Source organism: Lampris incognitus, chromosome 13, assembly GCF_029633865.1.
Source record: "Lampris incognitus isolate fLamInc1 chromosome 13, fLamInc1.hap2, whole genome shotgun sequence".
NCBI lineage: Eukaryota > Metazoa > Chordata > Actinopteri > Lampriformes > Lampridae > Lampris > Lampris incognitus.
Window position 1 is genome coordinate 7,045,327 of NC_079223.1, and position 24,902 is coordinate 7,070,228.

General features: G+C 46.5%; 1 protein-coding gene across 5 annotated transcripts in view; it reads left to right on the forward strand.

Moving 5' to 3' along the window:
* Nucleotides 1-24,902, forward strand: part of LOC130123237 (neurexin-1a-like) — a 456,613-nt gene that overhangs the window by 229,902 nt on the left and 201,809 nt on the right. For 4 of the 5 annotated variants that reach the window (XM_056292379.1, XM_056292376.1, XM_056292378.1 and 1 more), the window contains 3 exons: nucleotides 321-511; nucleotides 1,296-1,469; nucleotides 6,098-6,217. In XM_056292379.1, the coding sequence (XP_056148354.1) occupies nucleotides 321-511; nucleotides 1,296-1,469; nucleotides 6,098-6,217 (485 nt within the window). Of the gene's footprint in view, nucleotides 1-320; nucleotides 512-1,295; nucleotides 1,470-3,374; nucleotides 3,402-6,097; nucleotides 6,218-24,902 lie in introns of all 5 variants that reach the window. The other variant, XM_056292374.1, reaches the window with a different exon arrangement.

Genomic DNA, 24,902 nt, shown 5'->3' on the forward strand with positions numbered 1-24,902 from the left:
TCAACATGGATACAGGAAAAAAAACAACTTTTTTCCTGTATCTGTGTTGATACACACACACACACACACACACACATTTTGTCATGCACAGGGTCTCACACATTCATGGTCTGGGCCTATTTCTTGAAGTTATTTCTATTTCATATCCCATGTTTTCAAATAAACACTTGGAGAATATGCTACTGTATAACATCTTTAGTACCACAATGTTAAACTGATAAAAAAAAAAAAAAGATCCTGCCCTCGTCTGACCACATGTTCGTAAACCTGTTTAACCAGTTGCGTCCTCTCAGTTCTGTATTTTGATGATCTGACTGCAGGTACCTGCACTATGTGTCGGACCTTGGGAACGGTGCCCATTTGATCAAGGGCAACTCTAACAAGCCCCTAAATGACAACCACTGGCACAACGTGATCATCTCCAGGGACACCAACAACCTTCACACTGTCAAGATTGACACCAAGATCACCACGCAGACCACAGTAGGAGCCAAGAATCTGGACCTGAAGGGTGTGTGTGTATAACACGTTTGCTGTGGTTGTTGCCGTTTCAGTTGCCGTTCACAAAAAGGTGTCAATCTGCCACTGATTTCATTAATCAACATTTGCGTTACGGTAATTATTGCTGCACTGGAAAGAAATTTGTTAGAACATTATTGGCTCAGCAGAGCAGCAGTCAGCTCTAACTACAAGAGTGTGGAAATTTAAATTGAGGTTTGGCAGGTAATGAAATAATTATGCAAAATTACTCAGTCGGCATGATTAAGGCTTTGTGACCAATTACTTCGAATTACGAGCTGAAACACACACAAAACCCACACACAGTGGAACAAAGCTTACCCAGAAAAAATGTAATCAGAATGCTAAAGTAATGACAGTGTACATTAAGGTCATTCTACAGCTTTATGACATTGTTGTGATTATAGATTGATATGAGTGCTATTGAAATTATCTTGTGGGGTAATCCTGGCTCTGACAGTGGATAAGATGAATCTCTGAGATGTAGTTTAAATTGACCACCTGCTGGAATTCAGATGTTCTCCTTACATATCCACATAATGTATTAATATCTACATTTATATTTACACTGCTTTACCACTAGAGGTCAGTGTTGTCACAACTGTAATGCATGACACAAACGGTTCTTTAGTTCCACAACGTTTGTGCATAAATGGCAAGGTGTTCAGGTGCAACGTGCACCTTTCCAGTCTACGTCTCAACTACAGTGTCCCACCGTCTCAGGCTTCTGCAGTAGATGCATCGTTTTGTCTCTGTGTATGTTTCTGTCCATGCAGGTGACCTGTACATTGGCGGGGTGGCCAAGGAGATGTACAAGGAGTTGCCCAAACTGGTCCATGCCAAAGAGGGGTTCCAAGGCTGTCTGGCATCAGTGGATCTAAATGGTCGCCTCCCAGACCTGATGTCAGATGCCCTGGACTGCGTGGGCCAGATTGAGAGGGGCTGTGAGGGTGAGTAGCTTTCACCGGCCACTAGGGGGAACAGTAAGCTTTTATACCTCAAAGTGTTGAAAAGCAACAAAACTGGTAATCATCTTCCCCTGACAACGTCTCTCCTTACCCTGGTTGCTAATCACCACGTCATGCTGAGGCACACTTTTGAATTATGGGGCGACCATGATTTGCTGTTCAGAATTGGAGGGGGTGTTCTATGTTGGAACCCACGCAGGAAGAGATTTCCATTTGGATTTTGCATAGAAGAATCAGTTGAGGAGAAGCTCCCCCTCGTAACACCTTATTTCTGTGGCCATTTTGAATCCACCCCCCTTGTTTGTTGAAACTACAAACCACATTTTACTTCAGTAGGGTTCGTTGCCACAACCAAAGCAAGTACTGAATAGTTGATCTGTTTTTTTCTGTCGTTTGTTGTTTAATGGTGATAGGATTAGATTTGAAAGTCTCTGTAATTTGTCTCCAACAATGACACAAACACACACTCTGCACATCCATCCAAGGCACCCACACTGCCGTCTTGCAGCACATCATCTTAACACCCATAAGGTCTGTTAGTATTCTGTTAGGATGCATCAGGCTCGGACATTTTTCTGCCCGTCATAACTTCCAGTTTCCATCAGCCACAATCAAATTAGCCTCTCTGCCATATTTATACTGCCTGTGTTATTTCCCACTTTACCCCCGTTCTCTTTTGCTCCTTGCATGCTTCTTGGTTCTGAGTATTTGCCAGAAGCAATCCTCTTGAAATATGTATGAGGCTTCTGTTGCATGCGTGGATATCAATTGCCCAGTCTTGTGTTTGCAACACACCCAGAGACAATATTTGATTTATCCATCAATGTCATTTGCTTAGCTTGATTTGAAATTTCACAATGTCATCCACTCTTTTCTATTAAGGACGCAGCTCGCCTCTAAATTCGTAGTCATTCTTAATTATGCTCAGTGCCCAACGTGGCTTCGTCACATGTGCTGTGTGGTTCATGTGTCATTCAGAAACAATGATGTCTGTCTGCGGGAAATGGCTTCTGGGGTAATACATTTGTTGAAATCCGGTGATGGAGGCAGCGTATGAATATTCATAATTGATGGTGAAAGCGCATGAATCAAATATGGTTTGTTTGGGGTTTTTTTACACTCTGTGTATTGCGAAGATCATGCGTACCATACAAAAACATCCACAACGGGGCGTCCGGGTGGCATGGCGGTCTATTCCGTCGCCTACCAACACGGGGCTCGCCGGATCAAGTCCCCGTGTTACCTCTGGCTTGGTCGGGCGTCCCTACAGACACAATTGGCCGTGTCTGTGGGTGGGAAGCCGGATGTGGGTATGTGTCCTGGTCGCTGCACTAGCGCCTCCTCTGGTCGGTCAGGGCGCCTGTTCGGGGGGAGGGGGGAATAGTGTGATCCTCCCACGCACTACATCCCTGTGGTGAAACTCCTCACTGTCAGGTGAAAAGAAGCGGTTGGTGACTCCACATGTATGGGAGGAGGCGTGGTAGTCTGCAGCCCTCCCCGGATCGGCAGAGGGGGTGGAGCAGCGACCAGGATGGCTCAGAAGAGTGGGGTAATTGGCCAAGTACAAATGGGGAGAAAAGGGGGGGGGTCCAAATAAACAAAAACAAAACAGCATCCATGATTTCACATTATGAGGTGTTTGCCAGTATTTCATGTTGATGTTGACCCGATGTACAGTAGTCGCTGTTTAATCAAAGTGTTTCCCTCAACTTGGCCTCCGTTCTCTGCCCTCTCCCTCCTAGAATGTTTGTGTCCATCTTCATTCTGTTTCCTCCCTCCCCTGTTTAAACAGCCTCTGTTTCTCTTGTACGGTCTCTGACATGTCGGTGCTTTACTAACAGCCGGTGTACTTTGCCTTTTCCTTTCTTATTATTTTGCTGACAAAAGTTGCATTGATGAAAGCTGACTTGCAAGGTAGATAGCTTTGTCTGTTTGATACGGAGTCTGATGTCCTCCCCTCTTGCATCTGCAACGTCCCTGCCCCCCCCCCCGGTCCCCGCCTCCACCCTCTCCACATGTACCTGAGCAAGATGACTACTTAGTGTGCCACTCACTCACCTGTCGGTTGAAATGGGCTGCAGCCCCATAGCAATACAAGGACCACGTCACCCCCGCCTTGTATCGAAGCCTATGGGGCTCGGGTTTTGACTTGCTGTCACTTGCAGTCACATTGCGTTTGTCATTATCACTTGAAACTCCCCCCCTTATTTTCTTTTTGTCTCACCGTGGTTTTGTCATCTACCTGTTTTGTTAACGTTAGGGTATGTCACAGTTTTTGCATGACTTGTGTCCTCGTAACCGATGATGTTTCCTGCTGCATGCGTGTACGTACACCAGAATCCATTGTTATGGATTTCTCATGGAAGTAGGTGGGGTTCTACCTCACTGGAGTCATTTTACTTGTTTTTGTTGTACATTTCTACTGTTTCTGTGAGTTTCTGTGTTTACTACTGCGGCTTCCGCACGTCAGTTCTGAGGCGTGTGTGTCCAGTCTTATTGTATGTACTGACAACTGTAGAGCATCATGCCGCCTGTTCAAAACCCGAACAGCACGAGGCCCTGTAGTCATACTGGAGATTAATGACTTCATAAATAAGAAAAATCTAATAGTTAGGATTTTAATAGTTATGGGTATAATCGGTATAAATTGTATCAGTATAAAATGTATCAGTAATCGGTGCGGTAACCGGTACAGTAATCGGTACAGTAACCGGTATAAAATGATACCGTGATGAGCATGAGCATATGAGTAACTGCTCTCTACTTCTTCTTTTCGTATGGCGGAACAAATATTTCGAGGAAATGCGTCCTCTGTGGATGCATGACTTACTTTTTGGAATCTGGCACACACACTACATTAACTGGACACATCCAGGACACACCTATATCAGGGTTGTTTTTCTTTTCTTTTCTTTTTTTGACGTCACGTTACACTAATGCACTCGCGAAAAGTCAATACACACATCATGAAGGAAGACGCTGCACATGAATAGTGTAATGTGTTCAAGAAGAGTGTTATTTTTCACATGCTGAACAAGCAACAACTTACACATTATTTAGTGTTTGTTTGTGGCTTGTGCAGCCTCTATCAGCCGGGAGCTCGGTGTGGTGTGCACTTACAGCAGCTGCTTCTGCACGCAGCCTGCAGCCGCGTGGGCTGTTATGTATATATGCATGTTAGTAGGAGAATATATTTAAAGTTTTCTCTAGAAGTGAGCAAAGCTTATAGAGCCTATGAGAGCCAGTATGCTCGTGATAAATATTATAGCTGCAAGACAGACAGTCTCACCGACTGTTGTTGCGGTCAGTAGTGAAGGGATGACTGTAAACAAGCCAAGAATGCAAGGTGTGTTAGCGCGAGTGTGTCATATAAACGTGTGTCGTATGTGTCCAGGTAATGAAAAGCATCGACAGAAAGTGTCGACGATAATAATAAAGATGTTTAGCCGTATTATGAATCTAAAAAAACATTTAAAAAAGAATAAATTATTTTGATAAATTAATTTCTAAAAAATAAATTATACCGAAGTGTAAAAGAAAAAAGATAACATTCACATCCATACTAACCCTTTGCCATCTCACAACATCTCTCCATTGACACTGAACTAACTCGGGGCCGGGGTGGGGGGGAGGGGGATCACTCCCACACAAACAAACAGACAGACAAGCCAGCAGGACATTTCAACATGTCTGTGTAAATTGGCCCCGACTGACAGACTGACTGCACCACTGACAGGTTTTTGTGTAGAATGATGGACTAAACAGATGCACAATCATGGCGATCAAACATTGACTGTCAACACGTCCGGTAATGCCGTCACACTTCGCTGTGTCCACCCGTGGAAATGCACCACTGTGGAAATGTTCCTCACTGTGCTGCTCAATGTAAAGCTGCACACGTTACACCTGACTACAGCCCCCAGTGGTCTCGGCTGGTAAATGCAGTAATAGCAGTAACCGCAACTTTGTGTTTAATCATCAGTTGTATGCACATAGTACAGCTATGCATACCGCCCAAGAGGTTGGCAAACATCAGAATCAGAACCACCTTTATTGGCCATATAGGTTTGCACGTACATGGAAACATATCCCACATGACAATTTAACACACACGTTTAAACTTTCTGCAAAAAACACTTGTAAACTTTGGATTAAGTCGAGGAATAAGGGGAACAAAAAAAACCTCCAAAGGAAAACTATTTGAACCCCAACGTACAGTATGAATTATTTCAACTGATATTAACACCTCAAATACGTCTTTATTCTTGCTTTTATTTCTGTGTTTGATGTGTCACTTTTCTGTCATACAGTGAATGTGAGTAGGTTCAGGTGGGGCTTTGACCAAAAGTGCAAAGATGTCCACGTTGAAGATATTTGTACTGGTGTGTGTGTGTGTGTGTGTGTGTGTGTGTGTGTGTGTGTGTGTGTGTGTGTGTGTGTGTGTGTGGGTGAGGCTGCTGTAAAGCAGTTGTCATTCTGAGTTAGTTAAGCACAAGTCTAGCTGTTGTTGTGGGTGTATTCACTGCATAGAGGGTAAGGCCAGAGGTGTGAGACAGATAACACGTACTGGTAACAGTCACGTTAACCGGTCTTCCTGTGTCTCTGATCAGGTCCCAGCACCACGTGCCAAGAGGACTCCTGCGCCAACCAGGGTGTGTGTCTTCAGCAGTGGGAGGGCTTCAGCTGTGACTGCAGCATGACCTCATTTGGAGGACCACTCTGCAACGACGGTAGGACTACTCTCCTCCCAATTCTTTCATCACGAAGCAAACACATGGGCGATTGAATTCCTTGCCACGATGCCGCAGTCACATGTTATCAGCATATAACAGTCGCTCAACAGAAAGGCACAGGTGTGCTTCTTATGCTGCAGTTCTTTTTTATTCCCCCCCTTTTCCCCCCAGTTGTACTTGGCCAATTACCCCACTCTTCCGAGCCGTCCCGGTCGCTGCTCCACCCCCTCTGCCGATCCGGGGAGGGCTGCAGACTACCACATGCCTCCTCTGATACATGTGGAGTCGCCAGCCACTTGTTTTCACCTGACAATGAGGAGTTTCACCAGGGGGACAAAGCGCGTGGGAGGATCACGCTATTCCCCCCCAGTTCCCCCTCCCCCCCGAACAGGCGCCCCGGCTGACCAAAGGAGGCGCTAGTGCAGTGACCAGGACACATACCCACATCCGGCTTCCCACCCACAGACACGACCAATTGTGTCTGTAGGGACGCCCGACCAAGCTGGAGGTAACACCGGGATTCGAACTGGCGATCCCTGTGTTGATAGGCAATGGAATAGACCGCTACACTACCCAGATGCCCCATGCTGCAGTTCTAATTGCATGGCATTTTAGAGCAAATGCATTCATAGAGAGCTAGTCCAAGTCAAGTAAAGGTAGGTGGTTGAATCGGCTGTAAGGTGATTTTTACTCTCAGCTCTTAAAGAGCAGTTGTGCGTTATTGACTTACTATTGCCAGAAGTCCCTTGATTGTAGGTTGTAATTGCAGCAGAACTGATTAGAAATGCATCAAGAGGCGTGACCTGTTTATAACGCTGAAATGTTGGAAACAGATCAAACTAAGTTGCGACCCAAACAACCGTGCACTCTTTGACCCATGTCTACAGAGGGATGTGGTCGTCGCCTTTACTTTAAGTGGCTCTGCCGAGAGTCCGTTCAGTAGAGGAACCCAGCAGCTGTTCCTGCCTGGCCCCTCTGGAGTCGTATCAGAGACTCAGTAGGGGTGAGTCACTCCCACATTTGCAGCATCTGCCTGGTCGTATGGTTCCGTTGCATTGAGCTTTCAAAAGGAGAAATGGAGCAGTTACAAGGAGGACCAGCAAGCTATGACACTTTCCGAAAAAGTCCTTAACCACGAGAAAAGCATGCTTATTGTTACACTCATGTCGTTCTTGTACTCTACATGAAGGAAACCCACCCACGCCTATGCATACACTCACACACAGCCATGTATATTTGCACAATACACACACACATGCGCGCGCGCACACACACACACACACACACACACACACACACTAACATCTGAACACCTTTCACTGTTGCACATTTATTTCCTACCAGGAAGTTGTACTTAATCTCTCTTTAGCTAAGTGGGCCTCGAGTTTCGGGGCTCGTGTCCTCATTAATGTTTGGTGGTACGTAGGAAGTGTTGTAATGTCTGCACCACCTTAAGAAAATAGGGTACTTTCTTATGCAAAATATGCGCAGGAGATTTTGTTTGGTCATTATTTCCTCCTGCGGTGGTTGGCTCAGTGAAGGGTGAATGGGCAAAGTGCTGAACTGCATTAAGGAGAGAAGGACGTGGCGGGCACTCCGGAGATGACACAGAAGCAGAGGAGGATGTGCCATAAATGTTAATACATTCTGAGTCACACTATCCCAAGCTTGGAAAAGACCCCATCTTTTGTTATCAGGAGACAGTGTTAATAGATTCCGGTGCGGCCTCACACCCGCGCACGGTACCATCTCGCCACGATAGCACTAAAAGGATTCTTGTGTCCAAGAGACATGGACTTGACTGGAGCATCTTCCATAACCCCATCACTCTTCTCCTCTCCATTTTTCTTTGTCATCTGTCTCGCTTTTATACTGGGCCTGACTCGGATCAACAGAGGGGTCGGTGTGTGCTGGGGGGGTGGGGGGGTTCAGTGGAGGCATATTTTTGACTGCGAACTCTTCGTGAACCTGCCTTGAGCATTTAATGGGGTAAGAAATAAAGTTTGAACATCTTTTTTCGTTTCATTGCATCATACACTTTCGTTGTAAGCAGGACCGTGCAGCTCATTTACACCGAGCTCATTAGACATTGACGCGTGTGTTAGGACTGAGCTGCACCTGATGCCCCGGGTTACTGTAGCGGGCCTCACCTCACCAGAACGACCAGGGTTTCACTCCTACCTAAACCCACCATGGGCGGTCAAAATGATGGCGCATAATTTGCACGTCATCGCGTGCGTCATGTCACTGTTTCTGACGTGTGTCGGTCACGTCATTTCCTTTGCAGCGTTCGGTTCTTTTTTTTTACATCTCACGTTTTACAGGCCTTGTTACGGTTGGTAGATCAGCAACATGTGTTTTCCGTTTTGTTTTTCAGGTATTATTTCCAACATGTCTGGTTACAGACCCGTTACCGACGCACCATGACTACCACCGAGGCGCAGCAGTATTCAAAGGCGCCGGACAGTGGCCATTTTAAATTGTTTGAAAGATAGTATTGTAATGATCACGGATGTGTCGACTCGCTAGCCCGTTGGCTAACGGGTCGGACCCTGTAGTTGACTGGTTAACGTAGTCGCCTGTGGTGTGGGAGACCCGGGTTCGCGTCCCGGCTGCGGCGGTTCCTGGCTGCCTGCCGAATTCACTACAGTATTAAAGTTGTTAAAATGTTAATTTTGGAGTCCGTCTTTTGCTAACAGACATACTAACATGTGCACTGCATTAATATCTCAGTTGGGTGTTTATCGTGACAGAATATAGAGTTTAAAAACCGTGGGCGGTCGTTTCAGGTAGATCTTATCGTAACTTTTTTTTTTGTGTGTGTGCAGTTGATTTAAAGCTCCACGACCGTGCAGCTCATTTACAGCACCGAGCCCATAAGACATCCATGCATGTGTTAGGACTGATGGTGCGTTACTGCAGTGGGCCTCACCTCAAACTGCCGGCCTCACAAGACAAGAGCGCTAGTGGATTTGTGCTGGTCAAGGGGGACGATATTTAACAATCCCAAAATCATTTTCTTTGTGTTGAGACTGAGACAGTTCTTAGAAGACCAGGACTGGAAAGCCTCACTCTTCCCAGCAAAATCACACAGAGAGTGTGTGTGTGTGTGTGTGTGTGTGTGTGTGTGTGTGTGTCTGTGTGAGGGAGGGGTGAGTAGCTGGAGATGTGTGAGCTTTATCTGTGTTGATGGATTGTCACGGGGATAGAGCGGGTTGGGGAAGGGGGGGGGGACGATGAGAAAAACGTCTCAGAGGAGGGTATCACATTTTACCAGAATATATTTGCATAAGCTGGAATGCAGAATGCAGGCAGTCGACTACAGAGCGGCGGGTCTCAAAGGAAGCAACTTAACACGTAGAGACCACTGTGTTTGCAGATACCTCTCTGGTGGGTAGTCTTGGCATCCCGCCTTCTCAGATGGGGGAAAAAACTCAATTTTACAGCCCGTGGCCCCATAATGTTCTGAGCCCCGGTGCATCGTACAGCTGTCAGTCGCGAATCACGAGGGGGCTAATGCCGTATCTGATGGGATACAGTCTCGTCTTCGCACTCAAAATGCAAAATTCATCTGTCTTCCTAATGCTCCTCATCCGAGCTGCAATATATTGATTCTCACATCCAGTGCTCTGAATCAACTCATGGACTCTATCGTACTTAAGAGGTTTCCTCACAGTTGTGAACATTTATCTTGACATGTGCTCAGCGCCATGATGAAGTCCTGCTCGTGGGTGACAGTGGGTTGCAGGCATATGGCTGGTTGAACAGGTCTCTAAGTACAATATGATGCTACTTATTGAAGACATTTGCTACTATTACGCTTCTTTTTTTTTTTTTTTATTCTGCCCTTTTTCTCCCCAGTTGTATCCGACCAATTACCCCACTCTTCCGAGCCATCCCGGTCTCTGCCCCACCCCCTCTGCTGATCCGGGGAGGGCTGCAGACTACCACATGTCTCCTCTGATACATGTGGAGTCGCCAGCCGCTTCTTTTCACCTGACAGTGAGGAGTTTCACCAAGGGGACGTAGCGCATGGGAGGATCACGCTATCCCCCCAGTCCGAACAGGTCCCCCGACCGACCAGAGGAGGCACTAGTGCAGCGACCAGGACACATACCCACATCCGGCTTCCCACCCGCAGACATGGCCAATTGTGTCTGGAGGGACGCCCGACCAAGCTGGAGGTAACACTGGGATTCCAACCGGCGATCCCTGTGTTGGTAGGCAACGGAACAGACCGCCACACTACCCAGATGCCCTACGCTTAAATTTTAAATTAACATACAACTTTAAACCAGTGCATTCAGATAACTCAACCGAAAGCAAATTTGAAAAACGGTACATTGATAAAATAAAAATAAATCCATCCATCCATCCATTATCCAGGCCGCTTATCCCAACCGGGGTTGCAGGATGCTGGAGCCTATCCCTGCAGTCATTGGGCTGCAGGTGGGAAGACACCCTGGACAGGCTTCCAGTCCATCACAGGGCCGACACACACACAAGGCTGTATGAAACCCGTCTTTATCTGGTTCTGACTCTGTCTGACCAACAGCAGTCAGTACACAGTGTTCACTGAGTTTAGAGCTCAGCCTCAGAAATGCTCAACACTGTCCCACAACTTATCAAAAAATTACTCCTGCCTGAAATCGTTCAGTGTCTGAACTAAAGCTTCAACTAAATCAACAGCTTTTGAAAAGTCAAGAAGAATAAATGTTTTACATAACACGTTGTGCGGCATGGTGTCGCAGTGGTTAACGCAGTCGCCTCACAGCGAGAAGGTCCTGGGTTCGAGCCCCAGGGTAGTCCAACCTTGGGGGTCGTCCTCTGTGTGGAGTTTGCATGTTCTCCCCGTGTCTGCGTGGGTTTTCTCCGGGTGCTCCAGTTTCCTCCCACAGTCCAAAGACACGTAGGTCAGGTGAATCGGCCGTACTAAATTGTCTCTAGGTGTGACTGTGTGTGGGTGTGTGTGTGTGTGTGTCTGTGGGTGGGTGGGCCCTGTGATGGCCTGGCGGCCTGTCCAGGGTGTCTCCCCACCTGCTGGCCAGTGACTGCTGGGATAGGCTCCAGCATCCCCATAGCCCTGAGAGCAGGTTAAGTGGTTTGGATAATGGATGGATGGATGGATGGATGGTAGGTACTCTTGAAAGACACTGATGTGATCTGATTTATTATGTTGATTGAAAGTATAGTCCAATAAGCAGGTGCCGAACTTTTGATTTCATCCTTTCCAAAAAGACCGTTTCCAAACCCGACAGATAAAGTGGCGCTCACTGACTTGGCACTGCTACTAAGCAGTAAAACCAAAGCCAGTGAGGGCCGGTTTGTTGACTCACCACAGCGAGCGTGTCCAAGACAAACAGCGTTCAGACTGTGTTGCTGTGAGGCGATTGTGGTGGACAGACGGTATTGAACCACAGACTAGTGTCCCTGGCAAGAGAAAAGGGAGTTTGACTAATGGGACCAGTAAGGCAACGTTCCCACTTTCAACAGCAACTTTATGCTCCAGTGTCCAGGAAAGGACGTTTTCAAAGAAAGCGGTGGACAACTGCGTGGTCTCTCTCTGTGTCCACGTAGAGGATGTGCGCTCCAGTTCAGTCCCTCAGTAGGGGAAGAGCTGCACTGGTCATGTGTGTGAGGGTAATGCATGGAGACTAACAGAATCGTGTTTGCTGTTGAGCTAAAGTGGGTCGTAAAGGGGCAACAGTGGCGGGTGTGCCTGGTCTTCACGCGATCCTCCCCTCGCCTGGCTGCCTCTCCAACCGGTCTTAGAGCCAGAGCTATTAGGGCCATGTCAATATTGTACCAACACTGCGGCTTGTGTGTGGGTCTGCTCTCCATTGTCTCTGGCCAAGGGGCAAAGAGATATCCCCCCTCTCCCTCGCTTCCTCGTGTGTCAGTCAATGCTCGTTCTCCCGTCCATGTACCTTGAGAATTGTCTGTCTGGCCCTCTGGCAAGCAATCTACTGTCATCATCAGGGGCCTGTTTCTTTCTTCAGCCGCCACACACACCACGCAGACTAGGATCTGTTTTGTTCATCCTTCCTTGCATTCACCGCGATGAAAAGCAACAATGCAGTGGCAGCACGGTGGATGACCCAGACAGGGACTTCTTCAGGGCATCAAGCAACAAAAGGACTGTTGGGAATGCTGAAATTGTGAAATTAAAAAAAAAAAGAAGTTGCTAATTTGAATAAAGCTGCTCAAAGTATTAGAGAAAATGGAAAAACAAAGTTAAAAAAAGTAAAGACAAGACCAGCTTTCTTTTTGCCACCAGGCTGTGTGAGAGCGCCGCAGTCTAGACCGTTCATTTTGCGGTTTCTACCCTTTCACTGTTCTCCCTGTAAAGGCTTGAAGGCCAAACAACTTGGAGGCCCAAATAACTTGGAGTGTGGCATCTTGCACCAAGCAGCCATTCAGCGATGCTTTTAAAACGGCACACCTGCGGCACGCTGTTGTGTCTCGTCTGACAGCCTTACATATTTTGTCGGGGAGTCATGCAGCTGCTGCGATGAACTGTTTTCCTCATTCAAGTCAGTTTATATTGGCCCAATATGACCACATGCAGGAATTTGGACTCGATTGCAAGATTTGGGTTTCTATTTATTTATTTATTTTTGATTTTGATATACTTTAATGATCCCTGTAGGGAAATTACTCTCCCATCCTAGCTGTGTAGCCAGGAGCAGTGGGCAGCCGCCGTGCGGCGCCCAGGAACCAGCTCCAGTTCGTCTTGCCACGCCTCGCTCAGGGCCGCAGACGGGAGTATTAACCCTAACATGCATGTCTTTTTGATGGTGGGAGGAAACTGGAGCACCCGGAGAAAACCCACCGCAGGCACGTGGAGAACATGCAAACTCCACACAGACCTGGGATGACCCCCGAGGTTGGACAACCCCAGGGTTCGAACCGAGGACCTTCTTGCTGTGAGATGACTGTGTGAACCACTGCGCCGCAAAGATGAAAGAAGAGTAAATTAAGTATAGGGTCAGAATCAAAGGTAAATATGATAGGTATATAAAGTATAAAGTTAAAAAAATGTAAGTACACAAGCATGACTGCAATGTGAGTCATCCTAACTAACTTGACCTTACAGGTCGATATAGATGTGCCACGAGACTTCAGTGTAAACATCACGTCTTTCATGAGCGTTAGCGGCGACTTGATCGACTGTACAGATGCGTATAAAGCTAGTCTGACCCACCTTTACCTTTATACAGGTAGTGGCCGGCAAACCGATTTTACCCAGCATTCATCTGCTGGCATCGCTCGCCGTGGGAACGTTAGGTACAGCTTCAACAAATATACAGTAAAGTTAACGGTCTTAAATACTACACAAAAAGCTAAGTACACCATAAATATGCTCACGTTCTCATTATTCTCCCCTCCGCCCCAAAGTTGGGTGAAGGAGTTCTCTGCGGCGTATCAGCAATTAGGCAAAAAATGAGGAATCATAATGAGTCTGGATGAAGAATGTTATTCAAAGTGTGCAGCTGTAACCACACTGGAAATCTGAAGTAGTCGTCGTGCAGAATACTAAGCAAACCAATACAGTTATTGAGCTTTATTTGCATTTTTTTATTTTATTTATCTATGTATTAAGTATTTCCTTAATTTATTTAATTTCATTTTATTTATTTTTATATATTTATTTGTTTTTGTATTTTTTGTATTTTCTTTTATTTATTCTTTTTTTTTTTTTTTACAAATTTGGAATTTGTGATATTGGCTATACAAATAAGATTGAATTGACTTGACTTTAAACAGAAAAAAAAATGCAGTGTTGCCACTGCTGTTTGCATGAATGCGTAGGGTGCATGTTCACTGGAGTTTAACACAGTTGATATCTGCATTGACTTGTGTATTTTAGGTGGCATGCAAAGTATGCATATAGTTTAAGATTATCCATGTTTTAAGTGTCATAACTGCAGCTCGATTGCTGTGTTTTTCACCCGCAGCGCAGCGCTGCACAGTAGCAGTTGTTCAATTAGTTTTCTATCTTTAGAATCGACAGAAATCCCAGAAACTGTAGCCCACTAACATTTTCTCACATAGAAATGCTGTTTCACTTCTGCTGTTATTCTCCTCCAGGTTTAATGGGCACACACACACACACACACACACACACACATAGACAATAGGACAAACACTGCCCTATTCCTCTGGGGTTGCATGCAAGGATTAAACCACTTAGTTTGGTTTCAATCAATACGAGGGGACATGCAGTCCAGTGGTGGGGCCGAGAGAATGTGAGGAGTTGAGGGAAAAAACAGCCTGCTGTCACATGGAAGTAATGTCCTGTCTATTGGGGATGTGGCCCTCTTTTTACGCAGCTTAGCGAAACAAATCTACGAGTCTGAAAATATTTGGACCTCGGCGTGTATTGAACGCTTGGCCTAGCTTTTGAGCTCTGAGCGGCCATTGTGTCCCGAGGTACGGGGGGAGGCGGTCTTAAGTGCTTCTGTATATTCACTTCAGTACCCCTTCCCCGCTTCCTCCATTCAAACCTCTCATTCATGCACACAGGACCACTGACACGTCCCCCTTTAAAGTGCAACTCGTCTCTCCAACAAGAGCTCACTTATTACATCAATCAGTGCAGAAGAGAATGATGAATCTTTTAACGGATCGTTTCAATTGACACTTTCATTATATCTCCATATCAAACTTGGCTACTACGAGGGAAATGTGTGCCCGAATGGACACACATTCAGCGTTTAACACTCCAGTTGAATCTGCAGTCACCCACGCATCTCAAATTGCGAATTCGACACGTGTAAATGATGCTTGAAATGTCTTGATGCATGCTCAATAATCCAGGTAAAAGATCAAAGAAGGTTGAATCAGGGGGCGTCCAGGTAGCGTAGCGGTCTATTCTATTGCCTACCAACATGGGGATCACCGGTTTGAATACCCGTGTTACCTTCGGCTTGGTCGGGCGTCCCTACAGACACAATTGGCCATGTCTGCGGGTGGGGAGCCAGATGTGGGTGGGTGTCCTGGTCGCTGCACTAGCGCCTCCTCTGGTTGGTCGGGGCGGGGGGTTGGGGCAACTGGGGGAATAGCGTGATCCTCCCACGTGCTACGGCCCTTCTGGTGAAACTCCTCACTGTCTGGTGAAAAGTAGCGGCTGGCGACTCCACATGTTTCGGGGGAGACGTGGTAGTCTGCAGCCCTCTCCGGATCAGCAGAGGGGGTGGAGCAGCGACCGGGACAGCTCAGAAGAGTGGGGTGATTGGCTAAGTATAATTGGGGAGAAAAAGGGGGGGGGGTCATCAAAGAAGGTTGAATCGGTTCACGTTTATTGACAGATACATTTCATCACTCAACTAAGTGACATCACTTAGTTGAGTATCTGTCAATAAACGTTGTATCCAGATGAACCGATTCAACGTTCTTTGATGTTTGAAATGGTTTTTATCTTTAAAATAACCACCGAGGAAGAAAAAAAAACACATTTGTATTGTAGGTAAACATATGTACGTGTACACATACTTGCACAACTGTGATACGTGTCGATGCCTGAAGCTGTATGAATGGTAGTGGAGATGCCCTCCTTCGAAGCATATTGTAGAGTCTGGGCAGATCCAGAGTTAGATTATTCTCCCTGATTTCTATCACTATTGAAAAATTTAAAGAGGCATATCTGCCTCGTGCATCTCTGTGGTTTCTTTGGCTTCTTTCCTGGAGAGTGGGTTTATGTGGCCAAAGGCTGTTGGCATGGAAACCAATTCTCCTTCCCTTCTATCAAGAAAGCTGATCCATGGCTGCATGTTCTCCCGAGACACCTGTAGAAAGTGCTTTAGAATCTCTGACATCTCGAAACACGTCTTACTCGCACATGTGGTTTAACACGCTTTTTTATTTTTACGAATAACACGTATGACGTACGCTTCGCTTGATCGCATAGAAAATTCAGAATGCTGCTGTGAGCTGGCGTGCTGAGAAAGTTGCTTGGAATATGAGTTGTAAGATTTAACATGACGGAAAAGAAAAGAGTAGGATTGCTCATCAGCACAGCTTTATACTTGGCTCAGTGGCTTTTGTATGAGGGAATAGCTATGCCCGACATATGTTCAAATGCCTGATAAAACTTGGCGGCATGCTGCTGCTCATATGGTGTGGCAGAGTTCTTATGTATCCTGTTGACAATGCAAAATGATCTTCACTGTAAGGGGACTTAGTTCCTGCATTGCTGTATGAAAGGCTTATGTGCAGAGTATCATTTATAACAGTACGCGATAGGATTAGAGCACATGCAATGGACAAATCTGGTCCTCTCATGCGGGGATCAATGGTGTCCTCTTACGGGTGGTATCAATGGACAGAAGCAGTGGCAGTTCCTGCCAAATCTCTCGGGGGGGGGGGGTGTTGCAATGATGACTAAGGTGACCCATTTAATGGGTAAAATAACCTAAGTCAGCTAGCTAACTTGACATTGTGAAATTGCATTGGTCAATTTGTTTTTTTCTGGTCGACTCATGTAGGAATAACTTTATTTGTATAGCACTTTTCTAAAACAACGTTACAAAATGCTCTACAAAGAAATAAAACCAGACAAGGCAACAATAAGAGTAAGACCAAATAAGTAAGAGTAAAAAAAAAACGGTATAAATAACAAATATCAAACATTTGTAAAAAGTACCGCCAGTAACCACTAGATGGCAACTTAAGACAAGGATTTCCTTAGGCTACATACTGTACAGTATTTGTGGACAGCTACATCCAGGAGTTCATTGTAAATGCCTCGAATAAAATTATTTGGCTGTCTAATGACTGATCAATCCATTGTGGTCATCATCAGGTAAATTGTCATCTATCAGTTTGCACTCACAAATAACTTCTTTTTTTTGGGGGGGGGGGGATTCTCCCCAATTGTATCCGGCCAATTACCCCACTTTTCTGAGCCATCCCGGTCACTGCTCCACCTCCTCTGCCGATCCGGGGAGGGCTGCAGACTACCGCATGCCTCCTCCGATACACATGGAGTCGCCAGCCGCTTCTTTTCACCTGACAGTGAGGAGTTTCACCAGGGCGATGTAGCACATGGGAGGATCACGCTACTCCCCCCTGAACCGGTGCCCTGACTGACCAGAGGAGGCGCTAGTGCAGCGACCAGGACACATACCCACATCCGGCTTCCCACCCGCAGAACATATACCTTTGAATGTGAGAGTGAGGGACCCGGTTTACCATTAACCAAATAAAATCGAGTAAGGTCTTCACCCTCACAATAATCCGAATCAGACTTCATCAGAAAGGTCGAACACCCCACAAAACGTCACACAGTCGATAAGACGGGCTAGAATGTGGCGGTTCTTGCTCACCACATCTTTGTGATTATGCACTGCTGTCCTGTAGCTGTCGTCCAACTGTGTAGAAATGCTGACCCTCCTGAAAGCCGAAAGTTTTAGGCAACTGTCCACCATATGCATGTTCGATGTCTCATGCTTTTTCACGCTCTCTGAGAGATGATGCATGTCGGTGACACCCATAGTTGTCCGAGCAACCAGGTGGCTTTATAACGATATAATGGGTATAGAACTCTACGTTTCTGGAGAATCTCACAAAAGCTGAAATTCTAAATAATTTACACTTGATGCTGCCTATTCATAGATCGGAGCCTGCAAGTCCCAGAGGAGGTTGTGGCTGTTCAGAAGGTTGTTGTTTTGAAGAAGAAGACACTTTATTTGTCGTTGTTCATACCTACATACAGCAAAATTCATTCACCCGTCCTAGTTGTGTAGCCAGGAGCAGTGGGCAGCCGCCGTGCAGCAGCCGGGGATCAACTCCAGCTATTTCTTCCTACTGCATCGGTCAGGGGCACAGACAGGACCCACTGTACATCAGAATCAGAACACTTTATTCATCACCGAGGAGGAATTGGATTCTATTACGGACACTCACACTCCAATAAGAAAAAGCTAAAAACTAAATAGATACAAGAAAAACAGAAACAAATAGAAATAAAAGATAAGTACAAAATAGAAATAAGAACAAAATATATCAACAAGCATGGTGCACATAACACCCTATCTATACTGCACTACCGCAGCACACAACAGCAAGCAGCACAAACAAAACCTGACAGGGTAAAACAAGTGGAAGGGCCAGTCCAGTGACCATTAACTCCGTGTGTCTGACCCTCTGAGGGAGGAGTTGTACAGTTTGACGGCCACAGGCAGGAATGAACCCCACCCCTCCACCCCCGTAACTGAATTTAATTCCAGTAAGTAACTAGTAAAATGTTCAGTTTCTCAACAAATCAAATGTCATGAAAATTGTTCAGAATTAAGCGAGTCACAGTCAGTTCTGTAGTGAAGTCTGCATTTGTTTACTAGCGGGTCTTGACCGCCCCAGTACGGCAACCACCACGGGTTTGGCTCACTGCTACTACGTATGACGAAAACCCTTTAGCGCAAGCCCTCCCGGGACCCATAGAGACTACACTACCGTGTCTGCAATTCGAAAAAAATGGCCTTAACATGAAAGTGATGCTTGTTTTTTTTTTTTTTCCTCTTTCTCTTGTGTGTGTTTTGTTTTTGTTTTTTTTCTCTCTTATTGTTCACGGTAGGTGAGTTTGTATTGTGCAGCACAACCTACATTGAATGTGAACTATACAGTACGGTGGGACTTGAGTTTGAAATGTATAGCAGCTGAATTAACTTAAGGGGTAGGAAATAAGAAGGGGTAGAAGGGTAGGAAATGAGAAGGGGTAGGAAATAAGAAGGGGTAGAAGGGTAGGAAATGAGAAGGGGTAGAAGGGTAGGACATGAGAAGGGGTAGGAAATAAGAAGGGGCAGAAGGGTAGGAAATGAGAAGGGGTAGGAAATAAGAAGGGGTAGAAGGGTAGGAAATGAGAAGGGGTAGAAGGGTAGGAAATGAGAAGGGGTAGGAAATAAGAAGGGGTAGAAGGGTAGGAAATGAGAAGGGGTAGAAGGGTAGGACATGAGAAGGGGTAGGAAATAAGAAGGGGCAGAAGGGTAGGAAATAAGAAAGGGGTAGGAAATAAGAAGGGGTAGAAGGGTAGGAAATGAGAAGGGGTAGAAGGGTAGGAAATGAGAAGGCGTAGGAAATAAGAAGGGGTAGAAGGGTAGGAAAGGAGAAGGGGTAGAAGGGTAGGACATGAGAAGGGGTAGGAAATAAGAAGGGGCAGAAGGGTAGGAAATGAGAAGGGGTAGGAAATAAGAAGGGGTAGAAGGGTAGGAAATGAGAAGGGGTAGAAGGGTAGGAAATGAGAAGGCGTAGGAAATAAGAAGGGGTAGAAGGGTAGGAAATGAGAAGGGGTAGGAAATAAGTGTATACTTCCTCCTCCTGCTTTTCCAACATGGAACAAATAATTTGATGTATACACAGATGTGTTCACTGAGTTTGATGTGTGGATTTGTTGGATCACTTCATTGGCGATGGATTATCTGTATGTTGTATCCTGCTTATTTACATGTTCCAAAGAAATCATCATTCATTCAGAGTCTGAGCGATATGAGCGATTTTCAGCCAGACTGAAATCGCCTGAAAGGGGCGGTACTCCACGGAACACGACTGGACGCCGACTGGACAGTGACATTCAGAGGCAGGACGACCTGTCTAGACCAGTCACAGCTAGTGCGACACTGTTGTTGAATGTGATAGAAACATTTCTCTCTGGGCGTGTCCGGGTAGCGTGGCGGTCTAGTCCGTTGCCTTCCAACACGGGGGTCGGCGGTTCGAATCCCCGTGTTACCTCCAGTTTGGTCAGGCATCCCTACAGACACGGTTGGCCGTGTCTGTAGGGATAGCGCCTCCTCTGGTCGATTGGGGCACCTGTTCGGGGGAACTGGGGGGAATAGCGTGGTCCTCCCATGCGCTACATCCCCCTGGCGAAATTCCTCACTGTCAGGTGAAAAGAAGTGGCTGGCAACTCCACATGTATTGGAGGAGACATGTGGTAGTCTGCAGCTCTCCCCGGATCAGCAGAGGGGGCGGAGCAGCGACCGGGACGGCTCGGAACAGCGACCAGGACGGCTCGGAGGAGTGGGGTAATTGGCCAAGTACAATTGGGGAGAAAAATAATGCAAAAAAATGTTTTTTCTCTCTCCCTTTCCCCTTTGGTGGTGCATCACCTGACAACCCTAAGGAACAAGCCGCCCATGGATGGAAGGGAGATGAGAAGAGAAGAGAGTTGCATGAGCATTGTTTCCCGGTGTCTGTGCTGTAACCACTAAACTGGTGGAATCTCATCTCGCCCCGGCACATCCATAACTCCTTGTAGTGCCGCGGCGAGAGCCTAATCTTATGAGGGGGTTTTTAATTGGTAGTCCGGAGGGGGTATGTTGAAGGGAAATAAGGAGAAGCCGTTGTGGCTCCAAAACACAATACTAATTAAAATGTTGACTGGAAGACAGAGTGCCTGTGAAACCGCCGTACTGGCGTGGGAAGGCTCCAGCACAATGAACACGCTGCCGTCTCATAAACACACACTATTGAACATGACACCGGGGAGCGCGGTGGCAAGAATTTTAAAGCGCTCCTACAAGATGAGATAAACCTGCTTTCACCTGCCTGCCTAAGCACCGTATGATGGTCTCACCTCAGCTGGAGGTCATCGTCAGAGAAATAGCATTTAGTTTGGGGGGTGGGGGGGTGGGGGTTCAGTTTCACTTCATGGGCAGGTTGCAGAATTTGAATAATTTTAGATGTTATCATTTGGAAAACCGATAATAAAAAACAACTTTTTTATGTTTCTGTTACCCGTAACGATGCTCTGCCTGTTGCAGTTGGTGGTACAAGAGAGGCAGACAAAAAGAGTGAAGGTGGGGCATCCAGGTAGCATAGCGGTCTATCCCGTTGCCTACCAACACGGGGATCGCCGGTTCGAATCCCCGTGTTACCTCCGGCTTGGTCGGGCGTCCGTACAAACACAATTGACCGTGTCTGCGGGTGGGAAGCCGGGTGTGGGTATGTGTCCTGGTCGCTGCACTAGCGCCTTCTCTGGTCAGTTGGGGCGCCTGTTTGGGGTAGAGGGGGAACTGGGGGGAATAGTGTGATCGTCCCACGTGCTACGTCCCCCTGGTGAAACTCCTCACTGTCAGGTGAAAAGAAGCGACTGGCGACTCCACATGTATGGGAGAGGCATGTGGTAGTCAGCAGCCCTCCCCGGATCAGCAGAGGGGGTGGCGCAGAGACTGGGGCGGCTCAGAAGAGTGGGGTAATTAGCCAGATGAAAACGGGGGGAAGAGTAAAGGTAGATCTTTTACGACTCAGTAGTTCAGCAGAGAAACACCATTTTGACTTACAGGCCCAGTCTGTGATTTATTTGACCATATGACTACTACTACTACTACTTTCAGCTGCTCCCGTTAGGGATCATTGCAGCGGATCATCCCTTTCCATCTCTTCCTGTCCTCTGCATCTTCCTCTGTCACACCAGCCACCAGCATGTCCTCCCTCACCACATCCATAAACCTCCTCTTTGGCCTTCCTCTTCTCCTCTTCCCTGGCAGCTCCATATTCAGCATCCTTCTCCCAGTATACCCAGCATCTCTCCTCCACACATGTCCAAACCATCTCAATCTTGCCTCTCTTGCTTTGTCTCCAAACTGTTCAACCCGAGCTGTCCCTCTAATATACTCGTTCCTAATCCTGTCCTCCTTCATCACTCCCAATGAAAATCTTATCATCTTCACCTCTGCCACCTCCAGCTCCACCTCCTGTCTTTTCGTCAGTGCCACTGTCTCCAAACCATATAACATAAAACCATATAACACAACATTTATTTGACCATATGAAATGGAAATATATGTACATACACCATTGACGAGTTTGAGTTATAGATTGAAAATAAGCATTTTGTGTCTTCTCAACCGATGTGAAAATATTGGCTTGTGTTACTCCAGTGTTTACAGCCGCTAGAGATATAAACAAATCTTTACTACATCAGAAAACACCATTAAGCCTTGTGTTAGGAGACCTGTCAATCACTCTGGGAGCGATAGCAGGTTCTAGTCCCATGTGTTGTATTTTGGTAGTGGGGCCCTGTTGTTTACTTTTGAATTAGGGATTGTACCTTCAGCTATGAATATAGGACCGTCAAGTCGACAGTTTGTCAGAATATTCTTGCAGGGATATCTGATATTTGGGCCGGGCTACGCCAGCATTTTCTCATTACATCTCTCAGTTTATCGACATAGGTGGCAAAACTCTAAACGCACGAACATTTTGCACATGAGCTTGTTATGGCGAGGCGTCTCAACCTTTAAATGATACAAGCTCCTGTCGTGTAGGTGGTCCAGTAAACTAACGAATCACTGCGGTACGTACCGCCTGAGGAACCCTGGGTAACCGGAGCCGAGCCCAAGAGGCAGACGCTTGAGCCACCTGCCATCCCAGCTCGTCTGCGACGGGTGTGCATTTCAAATGAACGTTGTTGGAGAAGCAGAACATCTAGTGCTCACTGACTAACCATGACAGCATCTGCTGCCGTTCACGCAAGACATCCCAACGCTGTTGTGTTGACCGTTGTGGATTTTTGTTTTTGTTTGTTTTGTTTTGTTTGTTTTTTTTGGAGCCGTCCCGGTCGCATTGGACAGAGCTTCTGATACCTTTAACCTAAGCTGTTCCACCTCTGTTTCCGTTAGATTGTTTTTCCTTATGGCTGATTCTGTGGATGTGATGAGGTCAACTATAGGTAGTTGTTTGGGTGTCATGGCGAAGTTCAGTCCTTTGGCTAAGACCTCCTCCTCTGATTGGGTAAGTACCTTTCCAAAACACCAACCAGGTGAGCGACGAGGAGAAAAGGAACAGAAGGAATAGCACAGTCATCCCGTATGTTTCTGGGGTCTCCGAGAAACTCAGGAGAATTTTCAACAAACACCGCATCCCGGTATACTTCAAACCCAGCAACACACTCTGACAAAGACTGGTTCATCCCAAAGACCGTGTACCACACACCCGGAAAAGCAATCTGGTGTATGCTGTACAATGCAATGAGGATTGTACTGACCTATACATAGGAGAAACCAAACAACCACTACACAAACGGATGGCCCAACACAGAAGGCCAGACTCCTCAGGACAAGACTCAGCAGTCTATCTACACCTAAAGGAGAAGACACACTCCTTCCAGGACAGCAACCTACACACTTTGGACAGAGAAGATAGATGGTTTGAAAGAGGGGTGAAGGAAGCCATCTATGCGAAACTGGAAAAACCATCCCTCAACAGAGGAGGAGGTCTGCGACACCACCTATCTCCCACTTACAATGCCGTCCTTCATCTCTACCCAGGAGACTCAAGAAGCCTAGCCTCCAAGAACAACAGTCGCTCACTAACGGCTCTAACGACTCATGACCACTGAATAATCAAGTCAAAACTAACACCCCCAACGACTGTTGCTGCTAAACAAATGCAAATCAATAGCTGTGATGGCGGCGGGCGTGGCCAAACATCGGAGCACAGGAGAGCCACGCATATCAATAGCTCCGATAACGACGAGCGCGGCCATAACATCGGTACACAAAAGAGCCATTCATATCTATGGCTCTGTTAGCGACGGGCGTTGGTAAACATTGGATCACAAAGAGCCATGGACATCTGTAGCTGTGACAACGACCCCTAGAGGATAAATGCTGAGTCTCATCACCAGCCAGTCAGACTAGCTTGGTCTAGTCAGAAAGGCACGAACCGAGGAAGCCTCTTGGATGAGAGGCGAAACGTCTTCACGGATATATACCAAGTCCAGTTGCACTTGATTCAACTCCTTTGGAGAACCATGACCTGGATGAATGAGAACATTCACAGGCATAGTATTGAAGTTGTTAAGCTGTTAATTTTGGTGTCAGTTAGTTTGATAACAGACACACTAACATACGTAATGCATTAATATCTCAACTGGGTATTTATCTGGACAGAATATAGAGTTTAAAAACCGCGGCGGTCAAAATGACCGCCCACAGTCGTTCTACTAGTTTTTAAGTTCCAGTCGTCGTTTGGGACTGTTTTAATATTTATTTTCAGTTCTTTTTTCCATTTCAGGTTTTATGGGCCTTGTTAGGTTTGTTAGATTAGCAGTACTTGTTCTCCGTTTTGTTTTTCAGCTAATATTGTAACAACCACAGACGACTAGACTCGCCAGCGCTTGGCTAACGGGTCGGACTCTTTAGTTGATTGGTTAGCGCAGTTGCCCGTGATGCGGGCGACCCGGGTTCGTGTCCCGGCGGCCCTCTGAATTCACCACATTGGTGTCCAAAGTGGGATGGTGAGACCGTGAGGCCATCGGAAGTGCGTGCGTCCAGAGGTGTGAGGGAGCTGGTATGCTGAAGTGCAGGGACGCACTTTCCGAAGGAGGTGGGGTAGTGTAACGTACACGGATGACTAGACTCGCTAGCAGGTTGGCTAACGGGTCGGACCCTTTTAGTTGACTGGTTAGTGCAGTTGCCCGTGGTGCAGGCGACCCGGGTTCACTTCCCGGCTGCCCCCTGAATTCGCTGCATTATTTTCACTTTTTCAGATTTGCTATTCGAGTTCGACCATGTCTCTCTGAAGTTATTATAGAATAGTATTACAGTTGTTAAAATGTTAATTTGGTGGGAGTCGTTTCCTAACAGACATACTAACATACGCAGTGCATTAATATCTCACCAGGGTATTTATCTTGACAGAATATGGAGTTGGGCGGCACGGTGGCGAAGTGGTTAGTGCAGTC